The following is a 27,701-nucleotide window of genomic DNA, read 5'->3' as shown; positions in this document are numbered from 1 at the left end:
TTTATCTTTCTTTCTCTTTATTCCCGGTTTCTCTGACTTTCATGTCCATTATTTTTTATTCTTTTTTTGTAGACATGCAATACACTTTATGGGTTGTTCCTTTTAATGTGATTATGCTTTGACAATACATAATAATCATTTAACATGATTATTGTCCATGACAATACTGATTGTAACAGCTTGTGAAGAACGTTCAATAGATAAATAACTTTTCTGTAAACATATCAGTGAAAGTATACACACAGGATTTGTTTTTTAAATTATAAAAGACACAGCGATATGTCTGGACTGAGATGCATGACTCAGGGAGACGTTAAAAGGGATCTGAGTCCATATTCCTGTTCTTAAATACCAAAATATCATCTAAATTACTGACCTAGGTCAGAGAAATCTCTTAAAGAGCCTCTGCTGAACTCAGTAAAAGCAGCACAAAGCAGCTGAGCTGAAAGTTCAGGTTTGTCATGGGGCACAGAGCCAGTGAGCAAAGCAAAGCTAAAACAGCAATTCCCTGAAGGTGGCAGCCAACATCTGGATAATCCTGCTCACAATGCCCGTTGTAGGGGTCAGTTTGCATACAATTTGGTTCAGTGTTGAGACTGCTAATGCTAATGCCACACCTCCAAGATTGTGTGAAATGGATTCTTACTCATGTAATGAGGTTTATGGGGAGAGCAGGGTGTCTACACAGTTGGTCCAAAAATGACTTGAGCAGGGAAAGGAGACTGGTTTGGGGTTGTAATGGTGGTCATGGGTGGTGCTACTGAAAGGGTCCTTCATTATCAGGGGCTTGCTAGGTCCGAACCTCCCACCTGCACCAACAGAGGGAGCATCCAAGGCTTTCTCATCAGCTTGTCCAGGGTGGGTAGAAGGGAAGAAAGAAGAGTGAGTCCCCCCAAAAATACCAGCAGTCAAACATAAACATAGAATCAGAAGCTTTATTTACAAATGCCCTCCAAGAACACAGGAAGAAAAGATAGCCACAGACAAAGGTTGCTCTAAGTAGTTCCTCATTGGCCTATGACAATATGATTGTAACAGCTTGTGAAAAAGGTACAATAGAGAAATAAGGCATAAGCTTTTCTGTAAACTTATCAGTGAAAGTGTACACATATGATCTGGTTTTTAAATTATAAAATGAAACTTCTCCCAACTCATAGTCCAGAAAAACGCCAATTTGCAGGACTTCTGTATTCCTTGTACTACATGGACTACAGAATGGCTGAATTTGCCAGCACCCCATCTGTGGAGTTGATGATGTAAGACCATCTCTGGGAAATGTTTACACCCACCAAGGGAGCATGCACCTGTGCCTCTCATTTCTACTTGCCAAAAGTGTCTCCCAGCATCAAATCCCTCACAGCTTCGGACAGCTGGGTAAAAACTAAATGACTGAGGATTATCAGTAAAATGTGGCTTCCTTATCCTAAATATCACACTTTTTCTATCTCTTGAGATAATAAGACTAGGGTGGGCTGTTTCTGGATCTAGAATCAAATCTTGAAATGTGCTTATAATTCTTTGCAGGCCAAAATAATGTGGAGGGAAACTCAAACTCTCCTTCTTTGATTCGTATGAGAAGACTGCAGGGGTTTTCAGGTTGTCATATGTGTTGTAGATGTTCTCAATACCTGTCAGCACATCCAGGTCTGCCCGAAAACACTTCTCTGTTACTTCATTTAAGAGATTCTGTAGTGTGGATAAGTGGTCTGAAATTTGTCTTTGGTTTTCAGTGAGTTTTTCTTTAACATCCTTCTCTTCAGTAAGTAATCTTGCATGAATTGCAGCTTGTTTCTTTACCAAGAAAGACTTAATTTCTTTAAATTCAGATTGTAATTCCTTCCTCCATGTTGCCATCTTCCTTTTCACATTAAGAGATCTCAAAATTGGGACTTCATACCGCATCTTGGCATGTTCAGTTTCCTTCTTTAGTGGCTTAATGTAGCTTTTGAGCTTTCTCCTGTTTCTGGCTGCAGCTTGCTCAACGGGCATCAGGCGGTGATACTGGTGGTCAGAGGAGACCCTGCACTGCGGACACAACAGCTCCAGGCCCCTCTCACAGAACAAGGCCAGACGCTGACTGTGCTTCCCACATGGGGGCTCCTCCTCCTGCCGTTTCCTCTTGCTTCTCATGGTGAGAAGCTGCTGAACCATATCAGTCATGTGGCACAACTGGGTGTTGCTCCTGAGGTTCTCATCAGGGCAGTGATGGAGGCAGACAGGACAGAGGAGGACATCCTGTAGGTCTTCCCAGCACTGGTGGATGCAGGAGCGACAGAAGTTGTGCCCACAGTGAGTGGTCGTTCATGTAATCCAGGCAGATGGGGCAGCTGGCCTCTGCTTGGAGCTCAGCCAGAGAGGCTGCAAAAGCCATGGTGCAGGGAGGGATCTGTGTGGGGAGACTCCCTGCAGAAGGTGTGATCCTCCAGGAAGGAGGGAAAGTGAGAAGCTGGTGCCTCCTCAGCGTTCTGTCTCCTGCAAGCACTTCACAAGCCTGTGTCTGCTTCTTTCCCTTTGGCTCTAGAAGCAGCTCCAGGGGGAGGCAGGTCACAGGGCACCTGCTGATCCCGTGACACCAGATCCTCCTTTACTCAAATTCAAGCTGGGCTCTTTCATTGTCTTTCTCAGCAAGGGCCACAATTACAAGAAGTGATGGATACTAATGACCATGTAAAATACTCCCGACTGAGACTTTCAACAGAACAATAAAGCAGTTTTCTTCAACTTCAAAAGGAGAAAAAAAAGGATAGATATATTAAAGCAATGAAGAGCATGTATATCAATGAAAATAACTACCTAATAATTTTCCTTACTTCTACATAAACACTTCTAAAAATAAAGTCCTTTGAGATAGAGGAAATCTCATAAGTATTCACTAGTTATGATATCTGATAATGATACTATGAGCTTAATATTTGAAAGAGGCTCTATATTTCAGACATTCGTAGTGCAGTATTTACCCATAAGATTATATGTGATCCTGGGTTTGCTTCAAACTATTGCAAAGTATACGGATTGGGATATAAATTTATAAGTGGATACACAGTGTTTGTTGCACTAATTTTGCTACTATTTTATATACTTTAGATGTTCTCCAGTAGAAAACGATATTGAAAAGGCTGATAGCCTGGACAAAATGGCGACACTCCATGTCTATGAAAAAAATACAAAAATTAGCCAGGCATAGTGGCACACACCTGTAGTCCAAGCTACTAGGGAGGCTCTGGTAGGAGGATCAATTGAGCCTGTGAGGTTGAGGCTGCAGTGAGAGGTTAGTGTGCCACTGGACTCTAGCCTTGACAACAGAGCATGATCCTGTCTCAAATAAAATAAAACAAAATAAAAAGCTGAGTCTTATTGTCTCTGTGTCATTGTCTCCAAGCCAGACCAGCTTCTCTCTTACTCTCATTATTGAACCTCACCTTTCAGGTCTGCTACATCTAGAAACTCTAAAATCCCTTGTGGGCCGGGCACAGTGGCTCACGCCTGTAATCCCAGAACTTTTTGGCAGGCCGAGGTGGGCAGATCACTTGAGGTCAGAAGTTTGAGACCAGCCTGGCCAACATGGTGAAACTGCATCTCTACTAAAAATACAAAAATTAGCTAGGAGTGGTGGTGGGCACCTGTAATCCCATCTACTTGGGAGGCTGAGGCAGGAGGATTACTTGAACCTGGGAAGCAGAGGTTGCAGTGAGCTGAGAGGCTGCCATTGTGCTGCAGCCTGGGCAACAAGAATGAAACTGCATCTCAATAAATACATACATACATACATAAAAATAAATAAATACATAAATAAAATCCCTCGTGTCTTCCTCTTCTTCTTCACACTTCACACAAATCTCCCCACATTCTTTTTCTACTCCAACTCCGTCTGGCTTCCAGGCCTGACTCCTCTATGGCTCTATGGCCACACAAATCTCCCAAGTTCAGATGAACTAAATTAGTGGCAGGAGCAAGGCCAGGCATTATGGTTTCGAGTTCTAATATTTTGGGGTCGCTGACCACAAGCACAACTGGTCCTTCCCCCTCCCTCTCAACTACTGCATCCTCCTCTGACCTCGCCTACGTTATCCACTCCACTGGCTAGGTCTCTGCAAAGTGTATTTCCTAAGCACTTCCTCAATATAGCCTCCTATTCCACCCTGGTGTGTCAGAGTGTCGCCATTTTGTCCAGGGTGTCCAATGTAGCCTCCTATTCCACCCATTTTCGTCCTCATGGACTGTGAGGAGAAGTCCTCGCGGGATCGCTCCATGCGCAACCTGAGCCTCCGAGGTCTCCCCCAACGCATAACCTGGCCCAAGGCGCCTGCTCCTTCCCCGAGTCTCTGCTCACCTGCACTTGTGGTCCGAGGGGCGCTTTCCTGATGCCAGATCTCCACTTGGGTCCAGACTCTGTGAGTATTCAGGAGCTGCCCTTAAATTTCCAGATGTGGGGGTGATTCCCTCAGCACCACTGCCAACTAAGAATGGCTGCTCCTGTCTTGCAGGTCAGTCGTGTCCGTCTTGGTCCAGGTCAGGACAGCAACTCAGCACAGCCTCTCCATCCACTTGAGAGTTCTGAATCTGGCGTCTTCAGAGCTTATAAGCCTGTGGATTGTTTCCTTTCTGTTTCCTTATTGGACAGACTCTAGATGCAATTAGCGTCTGGCCAATGACTGGCTCTGATGAACATTTCCCACCTTCTTCTCTGATTGCATTTTCAGCCTGGGAGATGGGGTGAGTGAGGATAACGTGAGGAGACTGAAAGTGGAAGACTGGATTTCCTTGTCTCTCAGTAGTCCATTGAAACTCCTCTAACTTAATCAGTGATTTGATCCTGGGTTAATTGAATATTGGAAGCATTTTCGTCTTGTTTTTCTCAGGCAGGCAGATGTAGGATTTGTTGGCTAACGTTGGCCTTTCCCTTCTCAGGCAGCTTTCATTCTTTTTGTCCCTTGAAGGAAGTGCTTCCAGAGTCAGTCCTTGCCTCTGTTTTCTGGATTCCCAAACTCATTCCAGCGTTTTCAGCCTCCGCAGGCTCAGACATAGCAGACAAACTGCTGGTAGAGACATTTATATGCTATCTGCTCATTCCGTAGGTGAGGGCTTTGTAGGAGTGTGGAGAGTGGAGGGGCTGTGTCTGGGCAGTGCCGGGCAGCTGTAGAGTAGGCTTCCCTAGGTGCGATGATTCAGATGTTTCCTGTGCGGTACCTGGGTTATAGTTAAAAGAAATCTCCCTGGTGACTCTGGAAGTTTGTGAGATCCTTGGCAATGTCATCCATAGCACATGGTTTCAGCTACTACCTGCGTGGGGACAATGTCCAAGTCAGACCCCATCTCAGGATCTTTATATTAATATACACAGTGTCTGCCTGTCATCTCATTCACTGACAGATATTTGCTCACATATTCTTCGAGTGCTAGCTATGGAGTCTGACAGGAAGCATGGCACACAGGGATAATGATACCCTCCACAGCGGCAGGAAGCTGCAGTGCAGAGGAAAGAGAGAAAGCAATGCAATGAGGGTGTGGCCTCCTCTTCATGAGGACTCCATTTACTAAAAGCAGAGAATACGAATATTCTTTTTTCAGGAGCACAAACACATACACTGCAGAAGGATTTGATGGAGATATTTTAAAGAGTAAATGTGTGTGCTGTATAGGAGAGAACACCCTACTTGGCAAAATAGTTACACAGTGACTTGCTGTCATCTATTTGCCTTCCAAATGGTAATTGCTCTTAATGGCTTCTTGTAAATGTTCCCAAATGGTCTAGGCATATACAACCACCCCCCTCCACGTTTATATCAGTAGGGGCTATGTATAGAACACTCCCCCTTGTTAACCTACAAATAGGAGCTACTTGCATATTCTACAGCTGCCCATCATTCGTTTTTGTCCTATATCACTATATATACTTCAGGCTATTTTAAAATGGATTACCAAATTTAAGGAAAATCTTCTACAGGAAGTACTATAAATGAAATGGGTGTGTTCTGAACCACCTGTAGGGCATCCAGTTTTCTAGGTTGTTTCCCACAATATACTTGGCCAGAGCTCTGGTTTGTTCCTAGAGAACAGCTAGCGTTACTTCATTATTAACCATGATACATGCACTACTTCACCTAAACATTCAAAGGAACCTACGCATTAGAAGTGAGAAGTAGTGATAATTGCCTCCTGTACGAAGCAGAATAAAATGAGTCCTAGAATGGATAATTCATCCAAAGTTGTTGATTCTTCTATCACTTCTCCATCCTCCCATAGCATCCTCTATACCCTTTTATATCACCATCAAAACACTTCTGACATCTTTCTTTCTCTTTCTTTCTTTCTTTCTTTCTTTCTTTCTTTCTTTCTTTCTTTCTTTCTTTCTTTCTTTCTTTCTTCTTTCTCTCTCTCTCTCTCTCTTTCTTTCTTCTTTTCTTTTAATTTTATTTTACTTTAAGTTCCGGGTTAAAGTGCAAAACATGCAGGTTTCTTATATAGGTATACATGTGCCATGGTGGTTTCCTACACCTATCAACCATCATCTAGGTTTTTTTTTCCAACAAGAAGCCATAACTTTATTTATGATAGAAACAGTACAAATTTCAAACCAAGCTGCAGTTACTCCTTTGAGACTTTCAGATGGTTACATTGTTAATTCCATAATGGCATTTACAATATCATTACTGTTGTTCTTCAGGGCGTGGACTGCCTTTGCTCTCTACACATTTGCTTGTGACATGACCAATTCTATGTCCTTAACTTCTACACCTGTTTCATGGACCTCTTCCTCTTCACTCTCCTCTTGTACAGTCGGGGTTTGTGTGTTTTCTTGAATGTTTGAGACAGCTTCACCTTGAACATTGAATTTCTCAGCAGCTGCTAGTTGTGCTTGCTGAGATAAATCTTCGATCTTGGCTTCCCCAGAGACTATGTAGGTATCTGAAGCAGGGCTCTTGCAGACATTTGGTTTTGTGATGACAAAGAGGATATTCTTAGATTTCCGGATAGTGACTCTAGTGACTCCTGTAACCTGTCGAAGACCCAGTTTGGACATAGCCTTCCGTGCCTTCTTTTCACTCCAAATCTGTTTTGCTTTACTGACTGGCTTTTCGTCAATTTCAGCTGCTGCCACCAGCTGGGCTTCCTGTGTGGATATCTGGGTGGAATCCTGTTCTTCAAGCTCTGGTACTGATTCATCACTGTCAGATTCTGTTTCAGACCCTGTCTCAGCCTGGGGCTGGGCAACTCCTGCTCTGTAGCAGGGACGGTTTCTGTGGCTTCGCAGGGCATTTTGTGCAGGGAACGAGGAACCAAGATGGTGGCAGAAAGAGAGTGAGCTAATCATCTAGGTTTTAAGCCCCATATGAATTAGGTATTTGTCCTAATGTTCTCCCTCTGCATGCCCTTCACCCCCTGACTGGCCCTGATGTGTGGTTCCCCTTCTGTGTCCATGTGTTCTCATTGTTCAACTCCCACTTTTGATTGAGAACGTGTGGTGTTTGGTTTTCTGTTCCTGTGTTAGTTTGCTGAGGATAATGGCTTCCAGCTTCATCCATGTCCCTGCAAAGGACATGATCTCATTCCTTTTTATGGCTGCATAGTATTCCATTGTGTATATGTACCACATTTTCTTTCTTTCTTTTTTTTTTTAAGGATTTTCACTCTTTCGCCCAGGCTGGAGTGCAGTGTCATGATTTCTGCTCACTGCAAACTCCGCGTTCTGGTTTCAAGTGATTCTCCTGCCTCAGTCTTTGGAGTAGCTGGGATTACAGGCACCCGCCAACACGTCTGGCTTCTTTTTGTACTTTTAGCAGAGATGTGGTTTCACCATGTTGGCCAGACTGGTCTCGAACTCCTGACCTCATGGTCCGCCTGCCTCAGCCTCCTAAAGTGCTGGGATTACAAGTGTAAGCCACCGTGCCCAGCAATATACCACATTTTCTTTATCCAGCACTATTGTAAATAGTGCTGCAATAAACATATGCTTGCATGTATCTTTATAATAGAATGATATCTGTTTTTCTGGGTATATTCCCACTAATGGGATTGATGGGTCAAATGGTATTTCTAGTACTAGATCCTTGAAGATCTAGTCTACACTGTCTTCCACAATGGTTGAACTAATTTACATTCCAACCAACAGTGTAAAAGCATTCCTATTTCTCCATAGCCTTGCCAGCATCTATTGTTTCTTGATTTTTTAAATGGCCATTCTGAATGGTGTGAGATGGTATCTCATTATGGTTTTGATTTGCATTTCTCTAATGACCAGTGATGTTGAGCTTTTTTTTGTATGTTTGTTGGTAGCATAAATGTCTTCTTTTGAGAAGTGTGTATTCATATTCTTTGCCCAGTTTTTGATGGGGTTGTGTTTTTCTTGTAAATTTGTTTAAGTTCCTCATAGATTCTGGATATTAGACCTTTGTCAGATGGGTAGATTGCAGAAATTTTCTCCCATTCTGTAGGTCATCTGTTCACTCTGATAATAGTTTTTGTTGTTGTTGTTTATTCTGTGCAGAAGCTCTTTAGTTTAATTAGATCCCATTTGTCAATCTTGGCTTTTGTTGCAATTGCTTTTGGCATTTTTGTCATGAAGTCTTTGTCCGTGCCTATGTTCTGAATGTTATTGCCTAGGTTTTTTTTTTTTTTTTGAGACGGAGTCTCGCTCTGTCGCCCAGGCTGGAGTGCAGTGGCGCGATCTCGGCTCACTGCAAGCTCCGCCTCCTGGGTTCACGCCATTCTCCTGCCTCAGCCTCTCCGAGTAGCTGGGACTACAGGCGCCCGCCACCACGCCCGGCTAATTTTTTTTTTTTTTTTGTATTTTTAGTAGAGACAGGGTTTCACCGTGGTCTCGATCTCCTGACCTCGTGACCCGCCTGCCTCGGCCTCCCAAAATGCTGGGATTACAAGCGTGAGCCACCGTGCCCGGCCAAAAATCACATAGCAGATTGAAAATTCTTGGCATATCCAACAGTCATTGTGAGAACTTTTTTTTTTTTTTTCTTTTTTGAGACGGAATCTCACACTGTCGCCCAGGCGGGAGTGCAGTGGCGTCATCTCGGCTCACTGCAAGCTCCGCCTCCCAGGTTCACGCCATTCTCCTGCCTCAGCCTCCCGAGTAGCTGAGACTACAGGCGCCTGCCAACACGCCCGGCTAATTTTTTGTATATTTAGTAGAGACGAGGTTTCACCGTTTTAGCCAGGATGGTCTTGATCTCCTGACCTCGTGAGCCGCCCGTTTTGGCCTCCCAAAGTGCGGGGGTTACAGGTGTGAGCCACTGCACCCGGCCTTTTTTTTTTTTTTTTTTTTTTTTTTTTTTAGGGTTTTTATAGTTTGGAGTGTTACATTTAAGCCTTTAACCCATCTTGAGTTAATTTTTGTATAAGGTGTAAGAAAGGGGTCCAGTTTCAGTTTTCTGCATATGGTTAGCCAGTTTTCCCAGCACCATTTATTTTTATTTTTGAGATGGAGTTTCATTCTTGTTGCCAAGACTGGAGTGCAGTGGCATGATCTCGGCTCACTGCAACCTTTGTCTCCCAGTTTCAAGCGATTCTCCTGCCTCAGCCTCCTCCCAAGTACCTGGGACTACAGGTGCGCACCCCCATGCCTGGCTAATTTTGTATTTTTAGTAGAGACGGAATTTCACCATGTTGGCCAGGCTGGTTTCGAACTCCTGACCTCAGATGATCCACCCACCTGGGCCTCCCAAAGTACTGGGATTACAGGCATGAACCACCATGCCCGGCCACCATTTATTAAATAGAGGATCCTTTTCCCGTTGCTTGTTTTTGTCAGGTTTGTCAAAGATCAGATGGTTGTAGATTTGTGGTATTATTTCTGAGGTCTCTGTCCTGTTCCATTGGTCTATATGTCTGTTTTGGTACCAGTACCGTGCTATTTTGATTACGGTAGGCCTCCTGGGTTCAAGTGATCCTCCTGCCTCAGCCTCCCAAGTAGATGGGATTACAGGCGCCCACCACCATGTTCAGCTAATTTTTGTATTTTTAGTAGAGACTGGGTTTCACCATCTTGGCCAGGCTGGTCTCAAGCTTCTGCCCTCAGGTGATCCACTCACCTCAGCCTGCCAAAGTGGATCCACTCACCTCAGCCTGCCAAAGTGCTGGCATTAGAGGCATGAGCCACCATGCCCTGCCCACAAGGGATTTTAGAGCTTCGAGATGTAGCAGAAGTGAAAGATGAGGCTCAGAAAAGAGAGTAAGAGAGAAGTGGGTCTGGCTTGAAGAAAGTGACACAGAGACAATAAGGCTCAGCTTTTTATTTCATTTCATTTTAGACAGAATCTTGCTCTGTTGCCTAGGCTAGAGTCCAGTGGCACACGAAATGCTCACTTCCTCCTCAACCTCACAGGGTCAATTGATCCTCCTACCAGAGCCTCCCTAGTAGCTTGGACTACAGGTGTGTGCCACTATGCCTGGCTAATTTTTGCATTATTTTCATAGAGATAGCATGTTACCATGTTGTCCAGGCTGTCAGCCTTTTCTGTTCTTTTCTTTTTTTTTGAAACGGAGTTTCGCTCTTGTTGCCTAGGCTGGAGTGCAATGGCTCAATCTCGGCTCACTGCAACCTCCGCCTCCCAGGTTCAAGCAATTCTCCTGCCTCAGCCTCCTGAGTAGCTGAGATTACAGGCATGCACCACTACGCCTGGCTAATTTTGTATTTTTAGTAGAGACAGGGTTTCCCCATGTTGAGGCTGGTCTCAAACTCCTGACCTCAGGTGATCCGCCCGCCTCGGCCTCCCAAAGTGCTGGGATTACAGGCGTGAGCCACCATGCTCGGCTGTCAGCCTTTTCAATAATGTTTTCTACTTGAGAACATCTGAAGTGTATAAAATAGTAGCAAACTTGGTACAACAAACCCTGTGTATCCACTTACAAATTTATATCCTTATCCCTATACTTTGCAATACTTTTTAAAAAAAATTTATTATTATTATACTTTAAGTTTTAGGGTACATGTGCACAATGTGCAGGTTAGTTACATATGTATACATGTGCCATGTTGGTGTGCTGCACCCATTAACTTGTCATTTAGCATTAGGTATATGTCCTAATGCTATCCCTCCCCCCTCTCCCTACTTTGCAATACTTTGAAGCAAACACAGGATCACATATAATCTTATGGGTAAATACTGCACTATGAATGTCTAAAATACAGAGCCTCTTTTAAATATTAAGCTCGTAATATCATTATCAGAAATCATAACTAGTGAATACTTATGAGATTTCTTCTAGTTCAATGGACTTCATTTTTAGAAGCGTTTATGTAGAAGTAAGGAAAATTATTAGGTAGTTATTTTCATTGATATACATGCTCTTCAGTGCTTTAATATCTTATTCTTTTTTCTCCTTTTGTAGTTGAAGAAACTGCCTTATTATTCTGTTGAAAGCCTCAGTCTGGAGTATTTTACATGGTCATTAGTTTCCATCACATCTTGTAATTGTGGCCCTTCCTGAGAAACATGACAAAAGAGCCCAGCTTGAATTTGAGTAAAGGAGGATCCAGTGTCACAGAATCAGCCAGTGCCCAAAGGTACATGGTTCCTTGGTGTGTGTAAAGAGATATTTCCCAGAGATGGTCTTACATCACCAACACCACAGATGGGGTGCTGGCAAATTCAGCCATTCTGTAGTTCATGCAGTACAAGGAACACAGAAGTCCTTAAGTCTTTCTTGGTAAAGGAACGACCTGCCTCCCCCTGGAGCTGCTTCTAGAGCCAAAGGGAAAGAATCAGACACAGGCTTGTGAAGTGCTTGCAAGAGAGAGAACACAGAGGAGGCGCCAGCTTCTCACTTTCCCTCCTTCCTGGAGGATCACACCTTCTGAAGGGAGTCTTCCCACACAGATCCCTCCCTGCACCATGGCCTTCGTAGCCTCTCTGGCTGAGCTCCAAGCAGAGGCCAGCTGCCCCATCTGCTTGGATTACCTGAAGGACCCAGTCACCACTCACTGTGGGCACAACTTCTGTCGCTCCTGCATCCACCAGTGCTGGGAAGACCTACAGGATGTCCTCCTCTGTCCTGTCTGCCTCCATCACTGCCCTGATGAGAACCTCAGGAGCAATACCCAGTTGTGCCACATGACTGATATGGTTCAGCAGCTTCTCACCGTGAGGAGCAAGAGGGAATGACAGGAAGAGGAGCCCCTCTGTGAGAAGCACAGTCAGGGTCTGGTCCTGCTCTGTGAGAAGGACCTGGAGCTATTGTGTCCCCAGTGCAGGGTCTCCTCTGACTATCAGGATCATCCCTTGTTGCCCATTGAGCAAGCTGCAGCTACACACAGAAGGAAGCTCAACAGCTACATTAAGCCACTAAAGAAGGAAACTGAACATGCCAAGATGCGGTGTGAAGTCCCAATTTTGAGATCTCTTCATGTGAAAAGGAAGATGGTAACATGGAGGAAGGAATTACAATCTGAATTTAAAGAAATTAAGTCTTCCTTGGTAAAGGAACGAGCTGTAATTCATGCCAGGCTACTTATTGAAGAGAAGAATGCTAAAGAAAAACTCACTGAAAACCAAAGACAAATTTCAGACCACTTATCCACACTACAGAATCTCTTTTTTGTTGTTGTTGTTGTTTTTTTTTGAGATGGAGTCTCACTCTTTCACCCAGGCTGGAGTGCAGTGGCGTGATCTCGGCTCACTGCAAGCTCTGCCTCCCGGGTTCACGCCATTCTCCTGCCTCAGCCTCTCAAGTAGCTGGGACTACAGGTGTCCGCCACCACGCCCGGCTAATTTTTTGTATTTTTAGTAAAGACGGGGTTTCACCGTGTTAACCAGGATGGTCTCGATCTGCTGACCTCGTGATCCGCCTATCTCGGCCTCCCAAAGTGCTGGGATTACAGGCGTGAGCCACCGCACCTGGCCCAGAATCTCTTAAATGAAGTAACAGAGAAGTGTTTTTGGGCAGACCTGGATGTGCTGACAGGTATTGAGAACGTCTACAACACATATGACAACCTGAAAACCCCTGCAGTCTTCTCATAGGAATCAAAGAAGGAGAGTTTGAGTTTCTCTCCACCTTATTTTGGCCTGAAAAAAATGATGAGCATGTTTCAGGAAGATTTGACACTAGATCCAGAAACAGCCCACCCTAGTCTTATCTCAAGAGACAGAAAGTGTGATATTTAGAATGATGAACCCACACTTTATTGATAATCTTCAGTCATTTAGTTTTTACCCAGCTGTGCGAAGCTGTGAGGGATTTGATGCTGGGAGACACTTTTAGCAAGTAGAAGTGAGAGGCAAAGGTACATGGTTCTTTGGTGTGTGTAAAGAAATATTTCCCAGAGATGGTCTTACATCACCAACTCCACAGATGGGGTGCTGGCAAATTCAGCCATTCTGTAGTTCATGCAGTACAAGGAACACAGAAGTCCTGCAAGTTGGCATTTTCCTGGACTGTGGGTTGGGAGAAGTTTCCTTTTATAATTTAAATACCAGATCATATGTGTATACTTTCACTGGTAAGTTTACAGAAAAGCTTATGCCTTATTTCTCTGTTGCAGCTTCTTCACAAGCTGTTACAATCACATTGTCATAGACCAATGATGAACTACTTAGAGCACCCTTTGTATGTAGCTATATTTTCTTCCTGTGTTGTTGGAGGGCATTTGTAATAAAGGTTCTGATTCCATGTTTATGTTTGACTGCTGGTATTTTTTGGGGGACTCACTCTTCTCTCTTCCCTTCTGCCCTCCCTGCACAAGCTGACGAGAAAGCCTGCGTGCTCCCTCTGCTGGTATAGGTGGGAGGTTCAGACCTAGCAAGCCCCTCTTAGTGCAGGACCCTTTCAGCAGCCCCACCGATGACCATCATCACAACCCAAAACCAGTCTCCTTTCCCTGCTCTCTCAAGTCACTTTTGCGTTACCTCTGTAGATACCCTTCTCTCTTCATAAGCCTCATTACAGGAGTAACAGTCCATGTCACACAATCTTGGAGTGTGTGGCATCAGCAGTCTCAACACTGAATCAGTTGTCAGGGAGGGTCCACCCTATCTATGCAAACTGACCCCTTCAATGGCCATTGTGAGCAGGATTATCCAGATGTTGGCTGCCACCTTCAGGGAATTGCTGTTTTAGCTTTGCTCTGCTCACTGGCTCTGTGCCCCATGATGAGCCTGCACTTTCATCTCAGCTGCTTTGTGCTGCTTTTACTGAGTTTGGCTGAGACTCTTTGAGAGAATTCTCTGACCTAGGTCAGTAATTTAGATAATATTTTGTTATTTAAGTATAGGAACATGGACTCAGGTCGCTTTTAATGTCTCCTTGAGTCATGCATCTCAGTCCAGACGTATTGCTGTGTCTTTTATAGTTTAGAAAACAGATCCTCTGTGTATAATTCCACTGATAAGTTTACAGAAAAGTTTATGCCTTATTTCTCTATTGAACCTTCTTCACAAGCTGTTACAATCAGTATTGTCCTAGACAATAATCACGTTAAATTATTATGTATTGTCAAAGCATAATCACATTAAAAGGAACAACCCCGAAAATGTATTGAATGTCTCCAAAAAAAAAAAAGAATAAAAAACAATGGACATGAACGTCAGAGAGACAGGGAATAAAAAGAAAAATAAAACCAAATTACAGATTCAAGGAGAGGAACAACAACAACAACAAAAACTGCAACAGAAGTTCCTAATTTGCAATTCCCAGTTGAATATGCAAAATTTACCAAAAGAATCTGTACAACACGAAAGCTTAAAAGGTGCTAATTGACTTTTCTGTTTCTGTAACCTGGATAGTGACTGAACTTCAACATCTGTTGAAATGCATCAGTTGGAAAACCTTCGCAGACTTAATCCTTTGCCTCCAATTAGGTAACCAGGGATCCCTCTGATTTTAAATGAAGAGTCCTCTATTACCTTAGTGACATTACTAATCATAAAATGAAGGTAAAAGAGGTATCCCTTATCTTAACTATAAGAATCACGGCCTTTCCTAAATTTTCCATGGTGTGTTTCTAGATTCTAACATAAGCTGTGGCTGATGTAAGTTCAAGGGGAACTCTAATTTGTGACCAATTGTTCGTGTGTCTCACCTCCAAACTGGTGCCTGTTCTATAGAGCACATAGGGGAAAAATTGTATCCTGTGCCATATACGGGCTCATTTGGTGGTCACTTGTGTGAAGCAAGAAGTCGCTATTTGGAGATTTAGCATTAGTTGAAAATTACAATTACTTATGTTAATCCATTTTGTTCTGATTTGAGAGAATGCTTGAGATTTGGTAATCTATAAAGAAGAGAAATTAATTTCTCACCGTTCTGGAACTTGGGAAGCTCAGGATGAAGGCAGTGACAGATTTGGTGTCTGGTGAGTGTCTGGTCTCTGCTTCCAAGATGGTGCCTTCAATGCTGCAGCCTCTGGAGGGAGAAACACTGTTCCTCGCAGGCTAAAGAGCAGAGGCGGAGCTGCTGAGTGCAGTGGCTCATGCCTGTAATCCCAGCACTTTGGGAGGCCGAGGCAGGCAGATCACTTGAGGCCAGGAGTTGAAGACCAGCTTGGCCAACATGGCAATAAGGGAAGAGAGAGACCCTCTCATATTGTTTTATACTCAGTACCTGTTTTAAGGAAAAACAACAACAAAGTAAAACCAAAGACAGGCAAGCTGGCGCCAGGCTCGAAACCAGGCCTGGGCCTGCCTAGCCTAAACCCGGTAGTTAAAAATCAACTCATAACTTAGAAACCGATGTTATTTATAGATTCCAGACATTGTATAGAAGAACACTGTGAAATTCCCTGCCCTGTTCTGGTTCTCTCTGACCACCGGTGCATGCAGCCCCTGTCACATACCGCCTGCTTGCTCAAATCAATCATGACCTTTTCATGTGAAATCTTTAGTGTTGTGAGCCCTTAAAAGGGACAGAAATTGTGCATTCGGGGAGCTCGGATTTTAAGGCAGTAGCTTGCCGATGCTCCCAGCTGAATAAAGCCCTTCCTTCTACAACTCGGTGTCTGAGAGGTTTTGTCTGCGGCTCGTCTTGCTACGGCAAAACCCTATCTTGACTAAAAGTACAAAACTTAGCTAGGCATGATGGCATGCAGCTGTAGTCTCACCTACTCGGGAGGCTGAAGTGGGAGGATCATTTGAACCCCAGAGGCAGAGATGGCAGAGCCAAGATTGTGTCATTGCACTCCAGCCTGGGTGACAGAGCAAGACTCCATCTCAAAGAAAAGAAAAAGAGAGCGGAGGCAGGGCGCGGTGGCTCACGCCTGTAATCCCAGCACTTTGGGAGGCCGAGGCGGGCGGATCACCTGAGGTCGGGAGTTTGAGACCAGCCTGAACAATATGGAGAAACTCTGTCTCTACTAAAAATACAAAATTAGCTGGGCATGGTGGCGCATGCCTGTAAGCCCAGCTACTCGGGAGGCTGAGGCAGGAGAAGCGCTTGAACCCAGGAGGCGGAGGTTGCGGAAGCTGAGATCGTGCCATTGCACTCCAGCCTGGGCAACAAGAGTGAACTCCGTCTCAAAAAAAAAAAAAAAAAAAAGAAAAGAAAAAGAAAAGAAAAAGAGAGCAGAGTGGGTGAATATACTCTCGAAAGCTCTTTTTTAGCCTGGCATGAATCCATGAGGGGGAGCCCTTGAGACCTAAACACCTCTCATTACGTTCCACCTCTCAGTGGAATCACATGGGTGATTGTTTATAATACATGAGGTTTGTGGAGACAAACATTTAAACAATAGCTATTGAGGCTCACACTCATAAGAACAGATGGCTAATTAGGACCGTAGAAGTATCTTTGCTTTCTGCTGCTGTCTAGGCCTTTGTTACAACAAAGATTCTGATCTTCAGAATTATAGGGAGATAGCTGGGAACAGTATCTCACACCTTTAATGATCGCTTGAGCTCAGGATCTTGACACCAGCCTGGGCAACATAATGTGACCTTGTTTCAAAAAAAAAAAAAAAAAAAAGAGAGAAATAAAAGAAAAAGAAAAAAAAAAGAAGAAAAAGAATTACGGGGAGAAACCAGTGACCCCTGTGGCTCACTGAAGTGGTCAATTTCAATCAAACTTACAACCAGGTTCCTAAACTCTATAACCCTCCAGTGCCCATAGAACTGTGATGGTACTAACAGAAGGTTTTCTGGAGTCAGAAACTTCACAACGTAATAATATGAAAAGGAACAGGGCCGGGCGCGGTGGCTCACGCCTGTAATCCCAGCACTCTGGGAGGCCGAGGCGGGCAGATCACGAGGTCAGGAGATCGAGACCATCCTGGCTAACACGGTGAAACCCCGTCTCTACTAAACATACAAAAAATTAGCCGGGCGTGGTGGCGGGCGACTGTGGTCCCAGCTACTCGGAAGCCTGAGGCAGGAGAATGGCGTGAACCCAGGAAGTGGAGCTTGCAGTGAGCCGAGATTGCGCCACTGCACTCTAGCCTGGGCGACAGAGCGAGACTCTGTCTCAAAAAAAAAAAAAAAAAGAAAAGAAAAGGAACAGCCCCTAAAGTATATTGCATGTCTACCAAAAAAAAAAAAAAAAAAAAAAGAATAAAAAACAAAGACATGAAAAGTCAGGGAGATGAGGAAGAAAGAGAAAGAAAAATAACACCAAATTATAGATTCAAGGAGAGGACCAAAAAAAAAAAAAAAAAAGCAACAAACCAAAACAAACAAACTGGAGGAAAATTCCTAATTTGCAATTTCAAGTTGAAAATGCAAAATTTGCCAAAAGAATCTAAACAACACAAAAGATTAAAAGGTGCTGGTTGACTTTTCTGTCTCTGTAAGCTGGATGATGATTGAACCTAAGCATCTGTTGAAATGCATCATTGGAAAACCTTTATAGACTTTGTTATTTCCCTCTAATTAGTTTACCAGGGATCCCTCTGATTTTAAATGAAGAATCCTCTATTACCTTAGTGATGTTACTGAACATAAAATGGAGGTAAAAGAGGTATCCTGTATCTTAACTATGAAAATCACTGGCTTCCCTAAATTTTCCATGGTGAGAACACACACTGGGATGAAATATTAAAGAGAAAAGAGAAATACAATAAGTAATAAATGCAAAGTAAATTACATCTTCTGCATTTTCAAATTAGCTTTACAAAATGGGATCCATGGATGTTCCTGCCCCCAGTGAAAAAAGATAATAATATGATTAAATTTTAGTTAAAATAGTTACTCAAGATTTGAAACCCATGATGCAAGACCTAGGAGTGATTATTTCACTATTTCTGGGTTCAACCCTAATTTTGTGTGTTGTTACACTTTGAAAGAAGTATGACATCTCAGAGGGAATTGATGACAGCTTTAATGGGATGATCTGTCCCAATGTTATTGACATGACTTACTCCATCCAATCAGGAAATGGTAAATATCTGGCTACTACAGATTTGGCCAGATTTTTTCAGGCTTATTTCGACAGCTTCCTGGCCATGCTTTCCCTTTGCCTCAAAGGAATGTTATGCATCTCTACCCACCAATCATGGTAATTTGAAAAAGTTAGCTGGACATGGTGATGTGTGCCTGCAGTCCTGGCTATTTGGAAGGTTGAGGCTGGAGGATCCCTTGAGATCAGGAGTTCCAGGTTACAGTGAACCATGACTGCGCACTGCACTACACGGTGACAGAGCAACATCCTGAATCCACAAAAATATATGAAATTAAAAACCCAGCCCACTGGGCTCGGTAGCTCATGGCTGTAAGCCCAGCACTTTAGGAGGCCGAGGTGGGCAGATCACCTGAGGTCGGGAGTTCAAAACCAGCCTGGCCAACATGGTGAAACGTGTCTCTACTAAAAATACAAAAAATAGCTGGATGTGGTGCCTGGCGCCTGTAATCTCAGCTACTCCGGAGGCTGAGGCAGGAGAATTGCTTGAACCCGGGAGGTGGAGGTTACAGTGAGCGGAGATCGTGCCATTGCACTGCAGCCTGGGGAACAAGAGCGAAATTCCATCTCTCCATCTCAAATAAACAAACAAACCAATAAAACCCAGCCCTTGCCCTTATGTTCCACCCAGCGCTTGATATGTCACTTCCGCAGTTCCCACCCCATCATGACCATCCTGCACGAACCCGGTAACCTGGCAGAGCTCAGATTCTGAGATCTTCACTTTCAACCTCTCCCGGAGCCCACAGAGGCCCCAGCCTCACCCCAGCGCCTCTCAAGGGCACCGAATGTGGAGCCACAGAGTCCTCCACCCTCCAGGGGTCGGGTGCCAGCTGCCAGTCAAGGAACTGAACCCCCTAAAGAAGCTTCTCTTTCTCCTGCTCACTTCATCTTCTGCCAGACCGCGATGGCTGAAGAGGGTGTGCCGACACCCCTGCCTCTGGAGGACGCCCCCACCCCTGCGCCCCCATCCTCAAGCCCTTAATCTGACTCGGGAGCCCTGGGACTCCGCGCTGGACCTCAGCACTTTTCTCCAGCACCACCAGGCTGACTTCTAACCCTCACTCCCGGCAATCCCCTAAAAAGAATCAGAAAAATCAAAGAAAACGCCGGCTTATCTGGTGCTGGAGAGCGTATTTCAAACTGGGACTGCCCAGGGAACTCAAACTGAGAACATTACAGCAGAGAGGTCAGCTGGTGCTTGTGGGGAGACCGAATAACAGAAGACTGAGGCATAGACACCGCAGGGCTACTCCGGGTGGGAAAAACCCGGAGAGTGTCATTAATTTATTTCTCATTGCTCCTAATTTTTACTTGTATTCCCATATGTCCACCTAGGTGATGGAGGAGTGTGCATAATATTTGTTTTAACTTATGCAAGGGTGTGAGATGTCCCCCCTGCTATAAATGGAGACCTCTCCGTATTTGAGCTTTGTGGGACTGGTGGAGGGGAGACACTTGGAACTACAGCAGAGTAGGAGAAGAAAAGGGGAGGACTCCAGTTAGGGAGGCCTTCCTGGCTGGAATCAAGTCTGGTGGTGGTGAGGCAGGAAAATAGAGTCTGGAGGCAGGGAACATAAGGCCAATTCACACTTCAGCTGTAACAGGAAATATCCTCTCCATAAGGCATAGGCTGTAAATGACTTTGTAATTTTACTTCATCCCCTCCATTTACATGGGGTGTACCCTAAGTAACCAATGGAATACTCTAGGGGCTATTTAAACTCCCCAAAATTCTGTTAAAAGGGCCTTTGAGCCCCTACGTTCAGGCCCATTCCCACACTGCAGAGGGTACTTTCATTTTCAAGAAAACCCTTCATTCCTTCCTTGCTTTGTTTGTGTGTTTTGTCCAATTCTTCGTTCAAGACGCCAAGAACCTGAACACTCTCCACCGTTAACAGTGGGTTGTAGGTTTAGGGATGACATTCCATCCTCCAGCATCTCAACTCTGTCCACTGTGTGAGGCATCTGCGGACCTCAGGAATGATCTTCTGGATCTTCTGGAATTTGCCCTTAGGGAGCAGCTGCAGGGTTAGGGGTTGGAGAGCTGTCACCTCGCAGCTGTCAAGATCGCCTGGTATATTCTGTGAATACAAATAAACTTGAAATACTGTCCAAAAATTAAAAAATAAAATAAAATAAACCAAAAATAAAACTGGGGACATTTCAAGGGACTTTAGGGGCTCCACAAAAGGAAAAGGAACAAAGACCAAATGTATTTCTTATACCCCACATAGAGACTGACAACATATCAGATTCACCACAGGGACTTCTTTAAACTACATGCCCATGTGCCCCCAAAGCAAAGTTCTGATACATTCCTCCCGAGTGAGCTGGCTTCAATAGGAGCTTTGACACTGCTCATAGCCCCATTCCCTCTACCACAACTACAGAGCTACCACCTCCAGAAGGAGCAGGGAGGAGCCAGTGAGTTTTCATCTGGGAGGCTGTCTGCTGCATGAGACTGCCCAGTTGGAGAGCTGCCTGAGAGTGTGAGAATCCGGAAAACACAGTCGAGGACTCTGGAAATAAGCCTCTTAGGGGGCAGACAATATTGCAACAGGCTCTTGCAGAAAAAGCCTGACAAGATTTCTTAGTACAGGGGTCCCCAAACCCTGGCCGCAGACTGGGACCTGATGGTGGCCTGTTAAGAACTGGGCTACACAGCAGGAGGTGAGCCTAGAGAGTGAGCATTACCACCAGAGCTCCACCTCCTGTAAGATCAGCAATGGTTTAGATTCTCATAGGAGCTCCAATCCTATTTTGTTTTTTTGGTTTTCTTTTCTTTTCATTGTTTATTTTGTTCTTTGTCTTCACTTGGTTGATCTAAGTTAAAAGGAAGTTTTTAAATTGTAGAGTATTTCATACATCCATAAGAGTAGAGAGAACAGTATGAAGAACCTACACATAAAAAGCAACCAATTTCTATCATTTGAATTAACAATCTTTGTAACCCCACCAGCTTCTCCTGCCAATGGAGCAAATTCCCAAACATTGTATATTTCATCTGTATATTTCATCTGTACATTATATTTCATCTTATAATCTCATTATTTATTTCCTAAAATACAATATTTCAATTATAGTGTTACTGTAACTTTTAATAAGCTGTACAGTGTGAATTATAACCACATTTTTCTCCCACCAGTTACAAATAACATTCAGTAAATTAAAACAGCAACTGGAATCCTGTTCTGTTAGGGTGGGGCAGGGAGTGCCCTCAGTCTGGCGCAGGTAGAAGTGGGTGGCAGAAGAGCAAACCAAACAGCTGAGATTCCTTGAGAATGCAAACTTCTCACAGAATACAAAGTTCTCAGGAGCCCTAGGTGTCCTGCAGTGCTTCCTGCAGGTGGCTGGGCGACACCTCCAGCGAGTCTGTACAGAAGTCGGGGCAGCTGAGCAGTGATTGTGCGTGGCCAGCACCGCCTCTGGACTTTGATTTCCCGGTGAGACCATGGAGGTCGATGATGTTGGAGAGCAGGGGCAGCGCCAGGTACTACAGTGGATGGAAGGATGTGCTGTGGGGCGGGGCAGCTGTCCTCTTGAGAGGTGAAGCCAGCTGGACTTCCTGGGTCCAGTCGGGACTTGGAGAACTTTTCTGTCTAGCTGAAGGATTATAAACACACCAATCAGCACTCTGTAAAAACACACCAATTAGCACTCTGTAAAAACACACCAATCAGCACTCTGTGTCTAGCTAAAGGTTTGTAAACGGACCAATCAGCACTCTGTAAAATGGACCAATCAGCGCTCTGTAAAATGGACCCATCAGTAGGACGTGGACAGGGCCAAATAAGGGAATAAAAGCTGGCCACCCTAGTCAGTAGCGGCAACCGCTTGGGTGCCCTTCCACACTGTGGAAGCTTTGTTCTTTCGCTCTTCACAGTAAATCTTGCTGCCGCTCACTCTTTGGGTGGGCATTACCTTTATGAGCTGTAACACTCACCACAAGGATCTGCGGCTTCATTCCTGAAGTCAGCAAGACCACGAACCCACCGGGAGGAACAAACAACTCTAGACGTGCCACCTTTAAGAGCTGTAACACTCACTGCGACAGTCTGCGGCTTCACTCCTGAAGCCAGCGAGACCATGAACCCACCAGAAGGAAGAAACTCCGGCCACATCTGAACATCTGAAGGAACAAACTCTGGACACACCATCTTTAAGAACTGTAACACTCTGCAAAGAAGGTCCGTGGCTTCATTCTTGAAGTCAGCCAGACCAAGAACTCACCGGAAGGAACCAATTCTGGACACACTTTTCTCCCCGGACCCAGCACCTGGAGAGCCATCCCTGCAGGGTGGGCTAAGCGAGCACTGCGTTCCTGGCGCAGGGCTTCTGGTCTCCCTGACAGACCTTACGCTGAACCGCAGCCACTTCGACAGTGTCTTTGCAGAGATCCAGCGACCACCATACTTGTCCAACAGCGGTCCTTTCACTAATCCTGGGAGAAGCTAATCGTTTTCTCCCCGTGCCCTGTCAGCCGCTCATGCAGCCCAGGGAGGAATTTTAGTAGCAACACTCCGGCTGTCACACCACTGAAATTACCAAGCAACTCCAACTCAGAAGACCACCAGGAAAAGGCAGGAAGATAATCACCATCAGGTCCCAGCCCCTTTTTGTGACAAGGACTAGAGGGTTTGGATCTGCAGTGGGCTGGCTCCTGCTGGGCTCATCTGTCCTGTAGAGCAGGCTGCTTCAAGGAAGAAGCTCACAGGGGATGTCTGACCTCTAAAAAAGCAAGTATAAAATGCTTTAAATAGGCCGGGCGTGGTGGCTCACGCTTCTAATCCCAGCACTTTGGGAGGCCGAGGCGGGCGGATCACGAGGTCAGGAGATCGAGACCACAGTGAAACCCCGTCTCTACTAAAAATACAAAAAATTAGCCGGGCGTGGTGGCAGGCGCCTGTAGTCCCAGCTACTCGGAGAGGCTGAGGCAGGAGAATGGCGTGAACCTGGGGGGCGGAGCTTGCAGTGAGCCGAGACTGCGCCACTGCACTCCAGCCTGGGCGACAGAGCGAGACTCCGTCTCAAACAAACAAACAAACAAACAAACAAAAAATGCTTTAAATAAGCCAAAACTAAACTAATAGTTATGTTAACTAAAAATACATGAATGCTACCGAAGATAGTAGAATATTAGAGGAAGAGATTAAACTCTGATTTTGAGCACTTTATACTCTATTTGGAAAATGAATAAGATGCAGTTCTGAAACCCGAAAATACAAAGACTAGGATATGATACACACATTAGATGAAAACAAAACTTTCAGACCATATTTTCTTTTTTTTTTTTTTTTTTTGAGACGGAGTCTTGCTCTGTCGCCCAGGCTGGAGTGCAGTGGCGCAATCTCGGCTCACTGCAAGCTCCGCCTCCCGGGTTCATGCCATTCTCCTGCCTCAGCCTCTCCGAGTAGCTGGGACTACAGGCGCCCGCCACCACGCCCGGCTAATTTTTTGTATTTTTAGTAGAGACGGGGTTTCACCGTGGTCTCGATCTCCTGACCTCGTGATCCGCCCGCCTCGGCCTCCCAAAGTGCTGGGATTACAAGCGTGAGCCACCGCGCCCGGCCTCAGACCATATTTTCTTATTAAAAGCTCTAATAAGTGAGATAGCAAACTCTTCACTCAAATAGACAACCAGTAACTGATCTAAGGTATGTATCAATAACATGTTTTAAGATAAAACCTTCACGAGCTTTTCCATTTTAACTAAGGAATGATGATTCTAGACTTCTGCCACAACATTATAGTCGACAAAAATTCTTCATTTTACATAGATTTCACTCTAGATCCTGAAACAGCATGTCATAATCTTTTATCTCTGAAGACAGAATACAGTGAGATTTGGAAAGACACCACAAAAACTCGTGATCCAAGAAGATTAAGGCTGGTATTACTAGGAAGAAGGGAAAGAAGACAAAATCAAACAGGATAGATATAACAGTGTTGTTTGTTAGAATTGTCTTCCGAGGAGGTGGAAAAAGACACCATTACAATAGGATTCATGCTTTAGTATTCAGCTACAGAAATGTAATAACTTTGCTGAAGTCATTACAGTAGGTAGAGTGGCAATCGTTCTTCTACTAAAAGTAAAACCCAGTAATATTAGGATTTTTCTGGACAATGAAGTGGGTGACGTTTAATCTTATAACTTGAATGCCAGATCTCATATTTTTTCTTCAAGTGATATTTTTATGAAACTACTTAGGCTGTGTTTCACACTGAGTGTGATTTTTAACCTCTTATAATCTGTACAGTAATAGATTATGAAGGATGAATTATTTGAAAACGATTTTGTATTTTTATTTAGGAGAGGAGCTCCACAATTCTGAATTCTGTGTTTACCACTTATAAGCAGAGGAAAGGTTTTTTTCTTCCATTATTTTAGCAGCTGTCAATAAAATAGTATTAGAAATGCATACTCTTCAGAGATGTAATGGGAGTAAATTGTAAAGTATTTTTGATATTCTAGGATGAAAGATGGTATTACTTGTATAGTCATTAATTCAATGCATTCCACATTATGAATTAAAATTCCACATTACAAATTTTATCAAAATTATATAGAAGGTTATTAGTTCAGTCCAGCAACAAAAGTATTATATAAAAATGAAAATCTCCTGGGTCATGCCATCCTATGCAAAATTCCTGTTAAACAGAAGCACGATTTATTCCAGTGACCTTGCTATTTCTCCATAACTGTAACATGTCTAATGTTAGACATTTCAAATTAAAATTCTATTAGGCAAACTGAGAATTTAGGTCTCTCACACCTCCCAGGCACATACTCTCTTTCCCCACAAATATCCAAATATGGTAATGTAATTGGATTAACATGTTCATACGACTATATAATTGTTCACAGCTGAGCCACTTAGGTACTATAATTTGATATACAAGTTTTGTTTTACCTGTGATTAAAATTGCCTGATTTCTTACTTGCTGCACTTTCTGTTTATCTCTTTCAGCCCCATATCTGCTAATCTCCAAAGTTCCTCTCTAAACTCGACATGTAATTTGTTGATTATATTCATTTTCTTTGTAGTGCTCAATCTCCTGAAGCCCTCTATCATCTTAGCATGAACTGAAATTGGGTGATATGATGCACAGCTGTCCTCTGAGGCCTTTCATGTTTCCCTTACCCTAAGAATTATCTTTTATCTTCTGTCTTATGTCCAGAGGTTTTTTTTTTTTTTTTTTTTTTTTTTTGAGACGGAGTCTCGCTCTGTCGCCCAGGCTGGAGTGCAGTGGTGCGATCTCGGCTCACTGCAAGCTCCGCCTCCCGGGTTCACACCATTCTCCTGCCTCAGCCTCTCCGAGTAGCTGGGACTACAGGCGCCCGCCACCACGCCCGGCTAATTTTTTGTATTTTTAGTAGAGACGGGGTTTCACCGTGGTCTCGATCTCCTGACCTCGTGATCCGCCCGCCTCGGCCTCCCAAAGTGCTGGGATTAGAAGCGTGAGCCACCGCGCCCGGCCATGTCCAGAGGTTTTAAGTCTATTGTTATCTGAGTCCCTTGTTTCCCTTCTTAGTTTTCTTCCCTTCTTTTGGTGAGCGCATCACCAGGTAGTTCCCTGAATAAGGGGACTTGGAAGATGTGCCAGTCATTTCCCTTTGTGCTGTGAGATGTGGGAATGTGTGCTAGGCCCAGCATTACATCAGGAGGAGGGTCAAGAACATTTGTGAAGGGCACACATGCCTGAGACCAGAGTTCAGAGTGCCTGCCCATGACTCATGCTCAATCAGAACATCAGAGAACACGGGCTTCCCCAACTCCCAAAACCACACTAACAGGAGTCGAGTAAAAATAACAGTAGAATCCAGTTTGAGAAATGAAAGAGACATATCACTAGGGGAGTGTGAAGTCTTTAATGAATTAATGGTAACCATAGCAATAACAAACTTCAAACTCTGCAAAACTCCTGGCTCGATTAATACAAACACACCCTCACTACAGGCCTAGCAGAAGGGAAACAAGTTCATCTCTGCTATTGGTTGAATTGTGTTCTGCCAAAAACATCTGTTGAAGTGCTAACCCCAGTACTTCAGATATGACCTCATTTGGAAATTAGGTCTTTACCAAGGTAATCTGTTAAGGCCAGATGCGGTGGCTCACGCCTGTTATCCCAGCACTTTGGGAGGCTGAGGCAGGTGGATCACCAGAGGTCAGGAAATTGAGACCAACATGGCCAACATGGTGAAACCCCATCTCTAGTAAAAATACAAAAATTAGCTGGGCGTGGTGGTGGGCCCCTGCAATCCCAACTACTCGGGAGGCTGACGCAGGAGAATCGTTTGAACTTGGGAGGCAGAGGTTGCAGTGAGCCAAGATTGTACCATTGTACTCCAGCCTGGGCAACAACAGCGAATCTCCATCTCAAAAAAAAAAAAAAAAAAAGGTAATCAGTTCAAATGAGGCCATTTAGGGTGGGCCTTAATCCAATATGACTGCTGTCCTTATAAAAAGACGAAATTTTGACACAAAGATATGCACAGAGGAAGGTTATGTGAGGAAACATGGGGAGAATGCCACTGGAGTGATACATCTACTAGCCAAGGAATGACAGATTGGCAGCAACCCACCAGAGCCTGGAGGCATGGAAGAAATTTTGTAACACAGCCCTCAGAAAGAACCAATCCTGCCAACACCCATATTTTGGACTTGGCCTCCAGAACTGTGAGACAATAAATTTCCTGTTGTGTAAACCATCCAGTTTGTGATACCTTGTTAGGGTATTCCCTCCAAAACTAATATAATCTACAAGTATAAAAATGTTTACCTTAGTATGTATTTTTCTATATACGTCTGGTTTTTACCCAAAACAAAAAAAACAAGGCATACAAAAAAAAATGTAAAAGGAAAATTAACCACACTCTGAAGAGACAAAACGAACATCAGAACCATACTAAGCTATAACACAAATGTAGGAACTCTTATGCAAAAAAATGAAAAATAATTGTAATTGATATGTTAAAGGCTTCAGTGGAAAATAAAGACAACATGCAGGATCAGATAGATAATTTTATCAGAGTTGGAAACTATAAAATCAAATGGAAAAGCTGGGCGTGGTGGCTTACGCCTGTAATCCTAGCACTTTGGGAGGCTGAGGCAGGTGGATAACTTGAGGTCAGGAGTTCCAAACTAGGCTGACCAACATGGTGAAACCCTGTCTCTACTAAAAATACAAAAAAAAATTTGCCAGGTGTGGTGGCGGGTGCCTGTAATCCCAGCTACTCCAGAGGCTGAGGGAGGAGAATTACTTGAACCCGAGAGGTGGAGGTTACTGTGAGCCGAGATCGTGCCACTGCACTCCAGCCTGGGTGAGAAAGTGAGACTCCATCTCAAAAAAAAAAAAAAAAAAAT

At 44.1% G+C, this 27,701-nt stretch overlaps 2 protein-coding genes and 2 pseudogenes across 4 annotated transcripts in view; 2 read left to right on the top strand and 2 right to left on the bottom strand.

Annotated features, from left to right (window-relative positions):
• Positions 1–27,701, top strand: part of LOC129481202 (tripartite motif-containing protein 60) — an 82,903-nt gene that overhangs the window by 30,411 nt on the left and 24,791 nt on the right. The gene's annotated exons all lie outside the window — the stretch shown is intronic.
• On the bottom strand, positions 922–15,580 carry LOC134736519 (tripartite motif-containing protein 60-like). 3 transcript variants are annotated; one of them, XM_063638352.1, is made up of 3 exons: positions 15,252–15,580; positions 4,331–5,187; positions 922–2,721 (listed from the first exon to the last, which is right to left on the bottom strand). In XM_063638352.1, exon 3 carries the CDS (start codon positions 2,158–2,160, stop codon positions 1,123–1,125), a length of 1,038 nt encoding a protein of 345 aa, XP_063494422.1. In that variant the 5' UTR covers positions 2,161–2,721; positions 4,331–5,187; positions 15,252–15,580; the 3' UTR covers positions 922–1,122. The 3 variants fall into 3 exon arrangements, with proteins under 3 accessions (XP_063494422.1, XP_063494424.1, XP_063494423.1); XM_063638354.1 differs by having other exon boundaries at positions 4,331–5,280; positions 15,252–15,575; XM_063638353.1 differs by lacking the exon at positions 4,331–5,187 and having other exon boundaries at positions 15,252–15,569.
• LOC129481205 (nascent polypeptide-associated complex subunit alpha-like) lies at positions 6,515–7,299 on the bottom strand (annotated as a pseudogene).
• On the top strand, positions 21,839–23,020 carry LOC129481207 (protein FAM218A-like; annotated as a pseudogene).

Source organism: Symphalangus syndactylus, chromosome 4 (assembly GCF_028878055.3).
Source record: "Symphalangus syndactylus isolate Jambi chromosome 4, NHGRI_mSymSyn1-v2.1_pri, whole genome shotgun sequence".
Taxonomy (NCBI): Eukaryota; Metazoa; Chordata; class Mammalia; order Primates; family Hylobatidae; genus Symphalangus; species Symphalangus syndactylus.
The sequence above is the reverse complement of the archived record's forward strand: the minus strand, read 5'-3'. Positions and strand labels throughout refer to the sequence as shown.